The sequence below is a fragment of the Scyliorhinus torazame genome, chromosome 10 (assembly GCF_047496885.1).
Source record: "Scyliorhinus torazame isolate Kashiwa2021f chromosome 10, sScyTor2.1, whole genome shotgun sequence".
NCBI lineage: Eukaryota > Metazoa > Chordata > Chondrichthyes > Carcharhiniformes > Scyliorhinidae > Scyliorhinus > Scyliorhinus torazame.
This window is the reverse complement of record NC_092716.1, coordinates 255,327,175-255,343,821: the sequence shown is the minus strand read 5'-3', so window position 1 is coordinate 255,343,821 and position 16,647 is coordinate 255,327,175. Positions and strand designations below refer to the sequence as shown.

The 16,647-nt window shown below is 57.0% G+C and overlaps 1 protein-coding gene across 3 annotated transcripts in view; it reads left to right on the top strand.

The window, feature by feature from the left end:
• Window positions 1–16,647, top strand: part of prmt3 (protein arginine methyltransferase 3) — a 306,241-nt gene that overhangs the window by 158,909 nt on the left and 130,685 nt on the right. For all 3 annotated transcript variants that reach the window (XM_072466697.1, XM_072466696.1, XM_072466698.1), the window contains one exon: window positions 5,895–6,082. In XM_072466697.1, coding sequence (XP_072322798.1) covers window positions 5,895–6,082 — 188 coding nt within the window. The remainder of the gene's footprint in view (window positions 1–5,894; window positions 6,083–16,647) is intronic.

Below are 16,647 nucleotides of genomic sequence, written 5' to 3'. Positions count from 1 at the left end.
CATTTCTTTCTTTCTTGTCTTTCTTTATATATATTTCCTCCCCATCTTATCCCCCTTTCCTTACCTTTTCTCCCCTTCCCCTTCCCCCATATCTACATCTGTTCCAGTTTACACTCTGATGTTAGTTTCTCTGCTGTTTGGCCTTTCACACCTTTTGTTCTCTCTGGGGACTGCCATTAGCACTCTGTTCCCATAGTTTTGGTGGCTATTACCACTCTGTTCCCTTGGTTTCTGTGGCTATGACTCATCTTTCATTCACTCACCCCACAGTATAAATATTTCCCACTTTCTCTGTCGTTAGCTTTGACAGAGGGTCACCTGGACTCGGAACGTTAGCTCTTTTCTCTCCCGATACATACTGCCAGAGCTGCTGAGATTTTCCAGCATTTTCTCTTTGGTTTCAGATTCCAGCATCCACAGTAATTTGCTCTTATCCAGAGCTCCCCTCCGAGGTGTTCTCTTGGGTGTGGGGCGGAGTGGGCAACGGCCCCACATGGTCATCAGATGGGGATCCTGCGAGAGTATCAGCATGTGGTCAGTGAGGGGGAAGGATCATTCTGTCTGACATAAATGACTCACTTGAGACAGGCCATCTGGGTGAAGGGGCAGTGGATGCTGACCTCTGCGGCGACAGCCAACCTTGCAGTCAGTGAGTGCTCTCTCCTCGGCCAACCCCGCGATCTCCAGGCCCGTTATCATCGGGGGTGAGGACTCTGCTGTTGGGAACCCTGCCACTCGTCTGAGCCCTTTCCCGCCTGGATCGGGTCAACTTCTCCTGCGCGACAGCGAGGAAGCATTGGAAGGGAGGGTGGGGGGTGGAGAGAGAGGGGAGTCTGTGGCAAGTGAGGGCACCGCTCTTGGGCATGGAGGGATTGTGTCGGTGGGTGTCAGGGTGTGCCGGGGCACAAGCTGTGGTGGGGAGGTGGTGTAGGGTGCCAGCCACTGACTTGTTGTTGGGGAGGGGAGGGTGTGACAGCCCGTTCCGGCGTGAAGCTCGTGGGAGATCACCTCTGGCACTAAGTGCTGTTAAATACGGACCACAGTCTCGGCGGCCCGGCCATCGGGAAGCACCCGGGAAGTCGCACCCTATATGACACCTAGGACCTTTTCCTTAAACCGCGGTCCTGATCTGTGGGTTACCAGTGTGTTGTAAGCAAACAGATAACAAATGTCACAAAATGGCTTAGATAATGGAAGCCTATGGCATCAAATCACACACCATAGTATTTTACCTTCCTTGAAACCGTTGCAACCATAAAGTGTTGCTCTAATGGTGTATGGTAGATGTCAACAGGAGTATGTTGTGAGGCACAGGAAGTGGAAGCTTACTAGATTTAGCACATTGGGTAGAAGAAGGGGTAGCAAGTGTTTGAAGCTTGGTGAGAGAAGTTGCGTGTGGGGTTGAGCTGGGGGGAGGGGCAGCGCAAGTAACCGTCAGTTAATAATATTATTATTTTGCTCTATTGGTTATTTTATTCCCGGCTTTGCATGTAACCCCTCGGACATCTGTACAAAAAATCCTCACTGCTGGTCTATAGATTTACTTCTCTCACGAGATTGCTTTCAGGTTACTTCGATTAAATGGAGAAACTCCAGGGGCGGGATTCTGCCGTAACCTGCGGGGCGGGCAACTCCGGTGCGAAGGAGTGGCGTGAACCACTCCAGCGTCGGTCCGCCCCAAAGGTGCGGAATCCTCCGCACCTTCAGGGGCTAGGCCGGCCCCGGAGTGGTTTGCGCCGCGCCGGCCGGCGGGGAAGGGGTTTGGCGCCGCGCCAACCGGCGACGAAGGGCCTCCGCCCGCCGGCGTGAGTTGGCGCATGTGCAGGAGCGCCAGCGTGTGCTGGCGTCATCCCAGCGCATACGCAGAGGGCTTTGTCTCCGCGCCGGTAATGGCGGACCGCTCGCGGGCCAGGCCACCGTGGGGGCACCTCCTGGGGCCAGATCCCCCCTGCGCTCCCCCCGAGAACCCCGCGCCGCTAGGTCCCGCCGGTAAGGACCTACTCTAATTTACGCTGGCGGGACCGGCAAAAAAAAAACGAGCGGCCACTCGGCCCATCACGGGCCGGAGAATCGCCGGGGAGACCGCTGCCAGCGGCGGGGGGTCGGAGAATTCAGCCCCTTGTCTTTGCAGCAAGTGGAAAGAGAAGCAAATAATTTGAATCCCTTCCTCTTCAATCCATTAGTGCGGAATTCCAAATGTGGACATGTTCGGACTGGTGGGAATGCCGGTGTGAGGCACATCCCTCCCTCCCTCTCTCCCTGCCCTCTACGTTCCCCAACACCTGGCATTTTCAACATGCTGTTGGTGGAACCGTGTCCTGATCAAAACTTATTTTTTTCCTGCTCTGGATCGGAGTTTGGTTTTGGAATGTAGCGATGAGCCAAAATTGAATTCACCTTCTGGAGACCTTTCGATGCTAACCCAAGCATAGATTGCAGCTGGTGATATTAGTTGTGACGAACAAATGGGTTCTAAACTTTCGGGGAAAACTCTTTGGAAGATCTGCATGAGTGCATCTTTTTAAAGCTTATATGTTGCGATCTGAATTTCCCTCTCGTGAGGTTTTACTGATTCTTAACAACCTCCATTGTTAAGTCCTTGCAACCTGACAGCAGAAAAGTTCACATGTTATGTCTGTGTTACACCAGAGAACAGAGCTTGCAATCTAACATAATCCTGATAAGGTTTGCACCCGCTGCGGAGGTGGGCTGCCATGAGAGGGCGGGGAGGAGGCGCAGGAAGTGCAGCTGGGGGGGCAATCGCTCGCAGCAGCACCATGCCAACCTCTGGATCCCAACCCCATTCTGGGGGCAACCACTGTCCCAGCCCCAACGATCACTCATAACCCCCACCGACTGCTGAGGACTCTGGCTGTGTGGCTGAAGGCTATCGCTAATAGGGACTTGGCAATCGTGGTTAAGTGCATGCCTGACACATGCCGAATGGATTCCCCAATTAAGTTCATGCCAGGAAGGCCATTAATATCCGCTTGAAGGCCTCAACACTCTGCCGCTAGTATTTCAGCCAGTGAGACTCGTCATATGGGGAGCACTCAAGCAAACCCTTGCTGGTGGGCACCCAGGGATGAGATGGGGCAGTAAGAGGGATGATGGGGAAGAGGGATGGGTAGGGTCAATGTTCAATGGCACTCGATGCCATCCAGCATCTGGAAAGGGGGTACTCTTTGAGAGTGTGACTCCGCCCCACCCTGATAACCCCTCCCTGCCATCACTCACCTGTGCCTGGGTCTGTCGAGGATCAAATCCTCGCGTGGGTGTGATACCATCAGCAACCACCGCCTCCTGGCTGGCCGCTCTCAGTGGGCGGCATTTTCCCCCCAGGGTCCTTGATCCCTGAGAAAGGCCTGCCACCGGCCCGCCACAGATCTGCTCAAGGAGAGGCGATACGCGGTTTTCTCCGGTGGAGAAGCAGACAGCCGAGATTCCCATCGCTCCTAGGAGATTCTGCCTTTTATATCCATTATTGGGATGTGGGATTCGCTGACAAGGCCAGCATTTATTTTTATTTATTTACTTTTGATTATAAATTTAGAGTACCCAATTCTTTCTTCCAAATTAAGGGGCAATTTAGCATGGCCAATCCACCTACCCTGCACATCTTTGTCTGGTGGGGGGTGCAACCTTTTCACTGGATGGCCAACAGCCACAGGTGTGGCCCGACGCCTTACCATGTACTGAGGGGGGGTTAAGGGTCCCCAGTGATATGATGCCTGCCCCACCTCCTCCTGCTCTTCATCTCGCCCATCCCCTCATCCCCAACGCCCCAGGGGCCGCCTCCTCTCGCTGACCGTGTTTCCACTATCCGGCCCACCGGCCAGCGGGAAAATTCCAGCCGCCGCTGGGGCGGGGCCTTGACCCCACTTGGCTACCCACCAATTGCGGGTAGCCATTTTACCCCCAATTTGCCCTTCTGGAAAATGGCCTGGTTTGGGGGAGGGGTGGGGTGGGGGGGTGGGGGGGGGGGCGAGGGGGAGATGATGACAGCAAGCTGGCTTTACTAAATTCCCGGGCCTACCTGTTTCAGGTCAGGTCTCAATTGTCCTCCAAAAGTCATGCCCAAGGTAGTCAACCAAATGTCCGGTGAATGAGATCTTGGACAGCACGGTGGCGCAGTGGTTGACACTGCTGACTCACGGCGCCGAGGTCCCAGGTTCGATCCCGGCTCTGGGTCACCGTCCGTGTGGAGTTTGCACATTCTCCCCGTGTCTGTGTGGGTCTCACCCCCACAGCCCAGAGATGTGCAGGGTAGGTGGATTGGCCACGCTAAATTGCCTCTTAATTGGAAAGAAATGAATTGGGTACTCTAAATTGATTTTTTTTAAATGAATGCGATCTTCCACGACTATACTCGTGAGCATTTGATAATGCATTTCTGTCGGAGGTTGAACATTGTTCTTGAGATTTGCAATCTGGACATGAAATCTATCTTCCCCAAGGTTGGGTACCCCACAGTGCCAGCTGTGTGAGGTCGAAGCACCTTGCCACATGCCTGCTCCGTGTAATCAGGCCGATCTTTCCTTCAAGAAAACCTGAATCTGCAAGCCCAGTTTTTGGGAATAATATTTGATTGGAAGCTGAAGACGGGTCCGTTCAGTGTGTGCGAATCCTGCCAGTCAGATCCATTAGTCAGGCTTGGCTAATCGGCAAGCCAGCTTGCCACGAAAGCCGAGTTGCGACAGGACTCTGCGTTATTTTTATTTCCTGAGGCAATTCTTTATTGGTGGGAAATAACAGTTGTGAGATGGTGCTGGGTTCTGAGCAGTTAACGTTAAGAAGCTGCTGATCACAGCATGTTTTATATGGAATGTACATTAAAAAAAAAACACATTTGCTGTGATCATTAGTTAGCTTGAATGTGCTGTGCTGGGGTCTTTGATAATATTAAGGGCTCTTTTTGTACCCATTTAAAATGTATCCTCATTCCGCAGTGAAAACTGGAATTTAAATACGCTCTTTACAAACACAAGGGAGATAATTCCTCTCAAAAGCTGCCTGTAAAAATTCAACCCCCATCTATCAATGCGCAGAAAATGAGGCTTTATTTCAAAACGCCATGAAAACTCCACACTCCACACAGCATATATTGCACAACCCACAGCACTAACTCCTTTTAATCCTCCGCGTTCTGCGGCTTGCGAGCCACCCTGGGAGTGCGGAGAACATCCCATTCTACGAAGCAGCCACTGGAGCTGCTGTGAAAGGCGAGATGGCTTTGGGCAATCAATCGAGAAGGACGCAGATGTCATTGCTGTGAATCTCTGCGAGCAGCCAGGAGAGCTCTTACTCCCTGTCCAATCAACGCTTTGTTAATTTTGCCCGTGTGCAGTAATAATTATTCAATTACTGCGCTAATAGGAAAAGAATGAGGTGACAAATATGTTGTGTTGGGAAGTTTAAAGGTCTTTGAAGCGGAGGCAGCGGGATGATGACTATTGTCTCCCACTGGACATAACGATTTACAAATCTCAACTCAGTTTGTGGTTTTACATTGACCCACAGCATGCATATAAAGAGCAGCATATATTTCTTCGAATCTCCCAACGCTGCTCATGAATACCTGCTTACATTTGGCAGAGGAAATGTAGCAAGCTTTGGGAGAGCTGATTGCGAACACGAGCTGTATTTAACCTTGGGAAAAGATTCCTACCTTGTACAATGGTACAATGATATTACCTTCTATAAATAGTAGATTGCTCGTTGTGTTAAATATGATCAATGGCATTTTTTATTTCGTGGCATGAGATGTCTGTCATAACTTCAGTCCATTTGAGACCCAGTAAATCTGAATGCAAATTCTCAAGCGTCCAAATCTGGTGGGGTTTTTTTCTTTCCCTCTCTGCTGTCAAGTTAATGCACTCAATGCTTCCTTTCAGTGTACCCCGATGTCTGCACTATTAGCCTGGTAGCAGTGGGAGACAGAAAGAAGCACGATGAACGAGTGGCTTTCTGGGAGGATGTGTATGGCTTCAAGATGTCCTGCATGAAGAAGGCTGTGATCCCCGAAGCTGTGGTGGAGGTGCTGAGCCCCGACACCCTAATTTCAGAGCCCTGCATCATCAAGGTACGTATCGCCCTGCCAACCAGGCGGACACACTATTGAGGCAACTGTCCGCATTCTGCACACAACAGGGGTAAACGCGAAGGGCTGGAATCGTGAAGACGCGTCACCGCCAGGGTAGAAGCTGGATTGGTGAATGTTGATGAAGCAGGGCCTGTGTTGGGCAGCACGGAGGCATAGTGGTTAGCACTGTTGCTTCACAGCGCCAGGGTCCCAGGTTCGATTCTCCGCTGGGTCACTGTCTGTGCGGAGCCTGCACATTCTCCCCGTGTCTGCGTGGGTTTCCTCCGGGTGCTCCGGTTTCCTCCCACAGTCCAAAGATGTGCAGGTTAGGTGGACTGGCCATGCTAAATTGCCCTTAGTGTCCAAAAAGGTTAAGTGGGGGTTACTGGGTTATGGGGATAGGGTAGATATGTGGGCTTGAGGAGGGTGCTCTTTATAAGGGCCGGTGCAGACTCAATGGGCCGAATGACCTCCTTCTGCACTGTAAATTCTATGATCTATAAAGCGCCAGATAGCGCCAAGCTCTGCTGAACCCCAGAGCTCTCGCTTTGTGCTTTGCGTGACGATCTATCACTTTTCAGTGTGTGTCGGAAAGCAACCCAAAACAGAAATTCTGTCACATGAACAGGTTCTTCCACAAATATCAACCAATGGAAATTGTTTCCTGCTCACGGCAGCATTATGCTATCTTGAAGTCAGCTGAGATTTCAGAAAAATGGCGTTTGGGGAAATACTGCAGCACTGAGCTTAAAAAGGACCTGGTAGTTTAAAGATCTAGATTCATTTTCAGTCTTGGCTGTCAAACATTAATTAGTAAATCATATGTTGGGTGGAAAAACATTGGTATCAGCGCCGAGGAAAAGGATCACAGAGCTATTCTGTTACATAGAATTTACAGTGCAGAAGAAGGCCATTCGGCCCATCGAGTCTGCACCGGCTCTTGGAAAGAGCAACCCACCCAAGGTCCACACCTCCACCCTATCCCCATAACCCAGCAACCCTACCCAACACTTAAGGGCAATTTTGGACACTAAGGGGCAATTTAGCCTAACCTGCACATCTTTGGACTGTGGGAGGAAAACGGAGCACCCGGAGGAAACCCATGCACACACGGGGAAAATGTGCAGACTCCGCACAGACAGTGACCCAAGCCGGGAATCGAACCTGGGCCCCTGGAGCTGTAAAGCAATTGTGCTAACCACCATGCTACCGTGCTGCAGACATTGTCCCATTTGCTTGTGAAAATGATGATAATGTGCTTCCCCTACTCTTCAAGCAGCACATTTCAGACCCTCATAATTCAGCGGATAAAAAGAAATCCCTCTTGCCAATTACTTTAACCGTGTTCATAAGGTACAGGAACAGGATTTGGCCTTTTGGCCCATCGAGTCTGCTCCGCCATTCGATCATGGTTGATCCCATCCTGACCTTAACTCCACCGTCCTGCCCGTTCTCCGTAACCCTTCAACCCATTTCCAATTCAAAATCTGTCTAACTCCTCCTTAAATTTACTCACTGTTCCTGCATCCGCCGCACTCTGGGGTAGCGAATTCCACAGATTTACGACCCTTTGGGAGAAGTAGTTTCTCCTCAAATCTGTATTAAATTTTCTGCCCTTTAACCTGAGACTATGGCCTCTTGCTCTTGCCCCGAAAGAAGAAGCTTCCGCTCCACGTCTACGTTATCCATACCTTTCATCATCTTGTACACCTCAATTAGATCTCCTATTATTATCAACTCTAGAGAGTACAGGCCTAATCTGTTCAATCTATCCTCATACGACAAACCCCTCATCTTTGGAATCAATCGAGTGAACCCCCTCTGAACTGCCTCCAATGCCACGACACCTTTCCTCAAATAAGGGACCAAAACTGTGCCCAATACTCCAGGTGCGGTCTTACCAATACCTTGTATAGTTGCAGCAACACTCCCTCCCTTTATACTCTAATTATCAGCCCTCCTGCCAATGGATTCAGTTTCTTCCTATCCGGTCCATCAAAAACCCTCATAAGTTTGAGCACTTCTGCTAATGTCTGTTATTTTTGTGTGTGATGGAAGCATTGTGCCTCCGCATTCTCCCCACCGCCTGTGTCCAACCAGGTTAAGACTGTGAGGACACCCAGTGTGCGGCGTTGCAACGAGAACCCTGAACTCTGTGGAAAGGGTCCTCCCAAGAAGTGGCGGTCACTGTCAGATTGCCCTAACTCTTTGCACCGTGCCGGAGCTCTGCATTTCCTGCCCGTACCTCTGGACCAGACCTCTTCAGGACCTGTTCTCGGAGTCCTTGCTTGAGAGGAGGATGAAGTGTTGGGCGCTCTGCTACACAGACGAACCAACACGGTTGTGAATGGTACAACGCAGTTTTATTTCAATCATCTATTTACATTGGTAAACTGTTTACTGAGGTTCGATCATGACCCTTGATTCTGTGGACCTATTCCTAATTCTATCTTGCAGTGGCACTCAGCACATGGTGGATGTCTGAGTGGTTTGCTATGAGCTCTGTGCCCTGAGCCGTCTCCTGCTCGAGTGCCCAGGAAGTGTCGTGTTCCCTGTTTTGTACTGTGTCTGCTCATGCCTGTGATTGGCTGTCGTGTTGTGTGTGTTGATTGGTCCGTTGATCTGTCCATCAGTATGTATGTATGTTTTATGATGTTTACCTGAATATCATGACAGAGGATTGTCCGGTGGGGGGGGGGGCGAGCCAAGCCAAGCCAAACCCCCTTTTTACAGCACCAGCTGCCTTGTTTTTAGCAAGTCTTCATTCAGAAATGTGCTGAAATCCTTTGGGATGTTAAAATAGCTCATCGCTGTGTTAATCAACGGATTAGCTAAATGGGTAGGGTGCTGGCTCAGTCAATTGGTAGATGGTGGGTAGAGTGTCAGCTGGTGAAATTGGCAGGGTGGGTGGAAGCTGGGTAGGGTGGTAAAGTGGTGGTCGAGTCACGGGTCCGGGAACCAGAGGCTTGGGAGTGCAGTTGGATGGTCAGCAGAGAGTCAAATGGTGGGGTGACGGCAGGTCGGGTGGGGCAGTTGGCGGGTCAGGGGGCAGTCGGCGGGTTGGGGGAATGGTTATCAGAGTGTCGGGCAAGGGCAGTCGGTGAAGGACAATCAGAGGGTAGGGGAAGAACAATTGGAAGCTCGCGAAGGGCAGTCAGAGAGTCAGGAGGGGCAGACGGAGCGTGGGGGAGGGGCTGAAGGTGGGGAGGGGCAGTCGGAGGGGGAGGGGCAGTCAGAGGGAGGGGAGGGGCAGTCAGAGGGTGAGGAGGGCCAGTCAAAGGGTGGGGAAGGGGCAGGGGGGGTGCATCAGTCGGAGGGTGGGGGACGGTCGCTCAGTGGGTGGGGGATGGTCAGTCGGAGGGTGGGGGAGAGGCAGTCAGAGGGTGGAGGAGGGTCGGTAGGCAGGTGGGGGAGGGCCGGTCGGAGGGTGGGGAAGGGCAGTCGGTGGGTGGGGGGGGTTGGTCGGAGGGTGGGGAGGGGCAGTCGGTGTGTGGGGGAGGATCGGGAGGAGGGGCAGTCGGACGGTGGGGGAGGGGCAGAGGGTGGGGAGGTGCGGTTGGAGAGTGGGGGAGGGTCAGTCGGAGGGTGGGGGAGGGTCAGTCGGAGGGTGGGGGAGGGTCAGTCGGAGGATGGGTGGGCAGTCAGGGTGGGGAGGGGCAGTCAGAGGGTGGGGGAGGGGCAGTCAGAGGGTGGGGGAGGGGCAGTCAGAGGGTGGGCGAGAGGCAGTCAGAGGGTGAGGGAGGGGTGGTCGGAGGGCGAGGGAGGGGCAGTCAGACGGTGGGGGGGGTCAGTCAGGGTGGAGGATGGGCAGTTGGAGTGGGGATGGGGCAGAGGTTGGGGGAGGGGCAGTCAGAGGGTGGGGAGGGTTGGTCGGCGGGTGGGGAGGATCGGTCGGAGTGGGGGGGGCAGTCGGAGTGGGGGAGGGGCAGTCAGAGTGGGGAGGGGCAGTCAGAGTGGGGAGGGGCAGTGGGAGTGGGGGAGGGAGGGGCAGTCGGAGTGGGGGAGGGGCAGTCAGAGTGGGGGAGGGGCAGTCAGAGTGGGGGAGGGGCAGTCAGAGTGGGGGAGGGGCAGTCAGAGTGGGAGAGGGGCAGTCAGAGTGGGAGAGGGGCAGTCGGAGTGGGGAGGGGCAGTCGGAGTGGGGGAGGGGCAGTCGGAGTGGGGGGAGGGGCAATCGGAGTGGGGGAGGGGCAGTTGGAGTGGGAGGAGAGGCAGTCAGGGGGAAGTTGGAGGGGGAGGGTCAGTCGGGGAGGGAGGTGCAGTCGGAGGGGGGAAGGGGCAGTTTAGGAGGGGGAGGGGAGGGGCAGTCGGAGTGAGGGAGGGGCAGTCGGAGAGGGGGAGGGGCAGTCGGAGAGGGGGAGGGGCAGTCGGGGAGGGGGAGGGGCAGTCGAGGAGGGGGAGAGGCAGTTGAGGGGAGGGGGTGGGGCAGTCGGGGAGGGGAGGGGCAGTCGGAGTGGGGGAGGGGCTGTAGGAGTGGGGAGGGGCAGTCGGAGGGGGGGCAGTTAGAGAGTCGGGAGGTACTGTCAAGAAGGATCTGGAGGTGCAGTTGAAAAGCAGGGAAGCAGTTGAAGGGGCAGGGGGATGGGGCAGGGGGGATGGGGCAGGGGGATGGGGCAGGGACAGGGGGCAGGGGGATGGGGCAGGGGGTTGGGGCAGGGGGGTGGGGGATGGGGCAGGGGGTGGGGGATGGGGCAGGGGGTGGGGGATGGGGCAGGGGGCAGGGGGATGGGGCAGGGGGGTGGAGGTGGGGCTGGGAGATGGGGGGCAGGGGCGGGGGATGGGGGGATGGGGAAGGGGGGGTGGGGCAGGGGGATGGGGCAGGGGATGGGGCAGGGGGGATGGGGCTGGGGGATGGGGCAGGGGGATGGGGGATGGGGCAGGGGGAATGGGGCAGGGGGGATGGGGCAGGGGGCAGGGGGGATGGGGAAGGGGGGATGGGGCAGGGGGCAGGGGGGATGGGGGATGGGGAAGGGGGGATGGTGCTGGGGGTGGGGGATTGGGCAGGGGGCAGGGGGGTGGGGCAGGGGGATAGGGGTTGGGGGCTGGGGGAGTGGGGCAGGGACATGGGGGATGGGGCAGGGGGATGGGGCAGGGGGGATAGGGCAGGGGGATGGGGATGGGGGATGGGGAAGGGGGGATGGGGGATGGGGAAGGGGGGTGGGGATGGGGCAGGGGGGATGGGGCAGGGGGATGGGGGGTGGGGGATGGGGCAGGGGGGTGGGGGATGGGGTAGGGGGATGGGGCTGGTGGGTGGGGCAGGGGGGTGGGGGATGGGGCTGGTGGGTGGGGCAGGGGGTGGGGGCTGGGGGCTGGGGCTGGGGGGGTGGGGTGGGGGGTGGGGCAGGGGGGTGGGGGCTGGGGGATGGGGATGGGGGGTGGGGCAGGGGGATGAGGGGTGGGGCAGGGGGATGGGGGTGGGGTGGGGCAGGGTGATGGGGGTGGGGGTGGGGCAGGGGGGTGGGGCAGGGGGATGGGGGAAGGGGCAGGGACATGGGCCAGGGGGATGGGGGATGTGGGGTGGGGCAGGTGGATGGGGGATGTGGGGTGGGGCAGGGGGATGGGGGTGGGGCAGGGGGATGGAGGGTGGGGCAGGGGAGGGGGACGGGGCAGGGGGATGGGGCAGGGGGATGAGGGATGGGGCAGGGGGATGAGGGATGGGGCAGGGGGATGGGGATGGGGGGTGGGGCAGGGGGATGGGGATGGGGGGTGGGGCAGGTTGCAGGGGGGTGGGGGATGGGGGGTGGGGGATGGGGGTGGGGCAGGTTGCAGGGGGATGGGGGTGGGGATGGGGGATGGGAGGTGGAGCAGGGGGCAGGGGGATGGGGGGTGGGGCAGGGGGATGGGCGGTGGGGCAGAGGGCAGGGGGATGGGGTGGGGCAGGGGGATGGGGGGTGGGGCATGGGGCAGGGGTATGGGGCAGAGGGGTGGGGGATGGGGGATGGGGCAGGGGGATGGGGGTGGGGCAGAAAGCAGGGGGATGGGGGTGGGGCAGGGGGATTGGGGTGGGGGGGTGGGGGTGGGGGGATGGGGGTGGGGCTGGGGGGTGGGGCAGGGGATGGGGATTGGGGGTGGGGGGGTGGGGCAGGGGGATGGGGGTGGGGCAGGGGGATGGGGGTAGGGGGTGGGGCAGGGGGGTGGGGATGGGGGTGGGGCAGGGGGATGGGGGTAGGGGGTGGGGCAGGGGGGTGGGGATCGGGGTGGGGCAGGGGGGATGGGGGTGGGGCAGGGGGATGGGGGTGGGGCAGGGGGATGGGGATGGGGTAGGGCAGGGGGCAGGGGGATGGGGCAGGGGGATGGGGATGGGGGTGGGGCAGGGGGATGGGGATGGGGGGTGGGGCAGGGGGATGGGGGTGGGGGGTGGGGCAGGGGGATGGGGATGGGTGGTGGGGCATGGGGATGGGGGATGGAGTGGGGCAGGTTGCAGGGGGATGGGGGGTGGGGCAGGGGATTGGGGGTGGGGGTGGGGCAGGGGATGGGGGTGGGGGTGGGGCAGGGGGATGGGAGGTGGGGCAGGGGATGGGAGGTGGGGCTGGGGGATGGGGATGGGGTGTGGGGCAGGGGAATGGGGATGGGGCAGGGGGATGGGGATGGGGCAGGGGGATGGTGGGTGGGGTCAGGGGCAGGGGGATGGGGCAGGGGGATGGGGCAGGTGGCAGGGGGATTGGGCAGGGGCAGGGGCATGGGGGTGGGGCAGGGGAGGGGGATGGGGGGCGGGGCAGGGGGGATGGGGCAGGGGGATGGGGATGAGGGATGGGGCAGGGGGATGGGGGTGGGGCAGGGGGATGGGGGTGGGGCAGGGGGATGGGGCAGGGGGATGGGGTGGGGCAGGGGGATGGGGGGTGGGGCAGGGGGATGGGGATGGGGCAGGTTTGGGCAGCAGTGGAACTGGCACCGTCGGGGTGGGGGAGTCGGAGGGTCAGACAGGCAGTCGGATGATTGGGAGAGTGTCAGAGGTTTGGGGAGGAGTCAAGTGGGAAATCTGTGGGTAATGGCGGGAGGAGGGGGGGGGAGTGAGTGGGGAGTTAGAAGGTCAATTGCACCGGGGGTTAGATATGGTTTCTTCCTGTCTAACATTTCCTCCGGGTACTCCAAAGTCTCCGACTCAAACTCAAAATTAGAGAGTTTTTCAGAGCTTTCTAGGACTGCGGAATTCCCCATCGGAAGGTGAAACTTCCCGGGATAATTTTCCCATGGAGTCCTTGTGTTGGCACTGCCAAGGGATTCCCCAGCATATCTTCTGCGTACCTACAGGTACAACCAACCAGGGATGGGAAGATCTGGGTATAAGTCGATAGCACAGCATGTTACCCAATGTGACTCCACAACAACTTGCTGTACTTTGCTCTTCCATCACTTGCTGTAAGAGCAAAGAAGGTTACTTTACATTGCGCTTAACTGTAATCGATGCTTAATAAACAAGGATTAATCACAGCAGAAATCCGTTCCTACTCCATCAAGGGGGCAAAACATAATCCTTTCAGACGCACTGTCATCTATGTTTGTTTTCAATGTCAACCTGTTTACTTGAATAAAACTTTAAATACATTCTGAAAAGTCAAGGACAAAAAGCTGCTGCTTAAGTTTAAAACTGCAGTGAATAAGAAATTATCTGGGAGGTGGATAACTGTTTCTGCATGTTCACGGATTGATATTTGTGTTGTGGGGAGGTGAGTGGGGGGGGGGTGCACTGAGTGAAATGGCCTCGATTTCAATGCTGGAAGTCTAATTTAGATTTGTGATCTGCATTCAGCTTGTCAGATTGGCAGGGGGAGGTGGGCTAACAAGTTGAAGCTGCGACGGGCATACAGAAGGAGCAAAATGAGATATATAAGGAAGCAATGAATCGTATCGATATTTACATCCTGGGGATATTCTACACTGCTTGACGTTGTGGATTACTTTTGAAATGTGGCCACAATTTTGCGGCAAGCTTAGCAGATGGATGTTTAATCTACTTGTTTTTGGTGATGCTGTTGGGGGCGTGGGTTGGTGTTGGGGGCGTGGGTTGGTGATGTTGTTGGGGGTGTGGGTTGGTGTTGGGGGCGTGGGTTGGTGATGTTGTTGGGGGTGTGGGTTGGTGATGGGGGCGTGGGTTGGTGATGTTGTTGGGGGTGTGGGTTGGTGATGGGGGCGTGGGTTGGTGATGTTGTTGGGGGTGTGGGTTGGTGATGGTGTTGGGGGTGTGGGTTGGTGATGGTGTTGGGGGTGTGGGTTGGTGCTGTTGGGGGTGTGGGTTGGTGATGCTGTTGGGGGTGTGGGTTGGTGATGTTGGGGGTGTGGGTTGGTGATGGGGGTGTGGATTGGTGATGTTGGGGGTGTGGGTTGGTGATGGGGGCGTGGGTTGGTGATGCTGTTGGGGGTGTGGGTTGGTGATGCTGTTGGGGGTGTGGGTTGGTGATGCTGTTGGGGGTGTGGGTTGGTGATGGTGTTGGGGGTGTGGGTTGGTGATGGTGTTGGGGGTGTGGGTTGGTGCTGTTGGGGGTGTGGGTTGGTGATGCTGTTGGGGGTGTGGGTTGGTGATGCTGTTGGGGGTGTGGGTTGGTGATGCTGTTGGGGGTGTGGGTTGGTGATGTTGGGGGTGTGGGTTGGTGATGCTGTTGGTGGTGTGGGTTGGTGATGCTGTTGGGGGTGTGAGTTGGTGATGTTCGGTGTGTGGGTTGGTGATGCTGTTGGGGGGGGTGGGTTGGTGATGCTGTTGGGGGTGTGGGTTGGTGATGCTGTTGGGGGTGTGGGTTGGTGATGCTGTTGGGGGTGTGGGTTGGTGATGCTGTTGGGGGTGTGGGTTGGTGATGCTGTTGGGGGTGTGGGTTGGTGATGCTGTTGGGGGTGTGGGTTGATGATGTTGGGGGTGTGGGTTGGTGATGCTGTTGGGGGTGTGGGTTGGTGATGGGGGTGTGGGTTGATGATGTTGGGGGTGTGGGTTGGTGATGCTGTTGGGGGTGTGGGTTGGTGATGCTGTTGGGGGTGTGGGTTGGTGATGCTGTTGGGGGTGTGGGTTGGTGATGTTGGGGGTGTGAGTTGGTGATGTTGGGGGTGTGGGTTGGTGATGTTGGGGGTGTGGGTTGGTGATGTTGGGGGTGTGGGTTGGTGATGCTGTTGGGGGTGTGGGTTGGTGATGGGGGTGTGGGTTGGTGATGCTGTTGGGGGTGTGGGTTGGTGATGTTGGGGGTGTGGGTTGGTGATGCTGTTGGGGGTGTGGGTTGGTGATGCTGTTGGGGGTGTGGGTTGGTGATGTTGGGGGTGTGGGTTGGTGATGTTGGGGGGGGTGATTTGGTGATGCTGTTGGGGGTGTGGGTTGGTGATGCTGTTGGGGGTGTGGGTTGGTGATGTTGTTGGGGGTGTGGGTTGGTGATGTTGTTGGGGGTGTGAGTTGGTGATGTTGGGGGGTGTGGGTTGGTGATGCTGTTGGTGTTGTGGGTTGGTGATGTTGGGGGTGTGGGTTGGTGATGCTGTTGGGGGTGTGGGTTGGTGATGTTGTTGGGGGTGTGGGTTGGTGATGTTGGGGGGTGTGGGTTGGTGATGCTGTTGGTGGTGTGGGTTGGTGATGTTGGGGGTGTGGGTTGGTGATGCTGTTGGGGGTGTGGGTTGGTGATGTTGTTGGGGGTGTGGGTTGATGATGTTGGGGGTGTGGGTTGGTGATGGTGGTGTGGGATGGTGATGGGGGTGTGAGTTGGTGATGTTGGGGGTGTGGATTGGTGATGTTGGGGGTGTGGGTTGGTGATGGGGGTGTGGGTTGGTGATGCTGTTGGGGGTGTGGGTTGGTGATGCTGTTGGGGGTGTGAGTTGGTGATGGGGTGTGAGTTGGTGATGGGGGTGTGAGTCGGTGATGTTGGAGGTGTGGGTTGGTGATGTTGGGGGTGTGGGTTGGTGATGGGGGTGTGGGTTGGTGATGGGGGTGTGGGTTGGTGATGATGTTGGGGGTGTGGGTTGGTGATGCTGTTGGAGGTGTGGGTTGGCGATGCTGTTGGGGGTGTGGGTTGATGTTGGGGGTGTGGGTTGGTGATGCTGTTGGGGGTGTCGGTTGGTGATGCTGTTGGGGGTGTGGGTTGGTGATGGGGGTGTGGGTTGGTGATGCTGTTGGTGGTGTGTGTAGGTGATGTTGGGGATGTGGGTTGGTGATGGGGGTGTGGGTTGGTGATGCTGTTGGGGGTGTGGGTTGATGATGTTGGGGGTGTGGGTTGGTGAAGTTGGGGGTGTGGGTTGGTGATGTTGGGGGTGTGTGTTGGTGATGCTGTTTGGGGGGTGGGTTGGTGATGCTGTTGGGGGTGTGGGTTGGTGATGGGGGTGTGGGTTGGTGATGGGGGTGTGAATTGGTGAAGTTGGGGGTGTGAGTTGGTGAAGTTGGGGGTGTGGGTTGGTGATGGGGGTGTGAGTTGGTGATGGGGGTGTGAGTTGGTGAAGTTGGGGGTGTGAGTTGGTGAAGTTGGGGGTGTGGGTTGGTGATGGGGGTGTGGGTTGGTGATGCTGTTGGGGGTGTGGGTTGGTGATGCTGTTGGGGGTGTGGGCTGGTGATGCTGTTGGGGGTGTGGGTTGGTGATGCTGTTGGGGGTGTGGGTTGGTGATGGGGG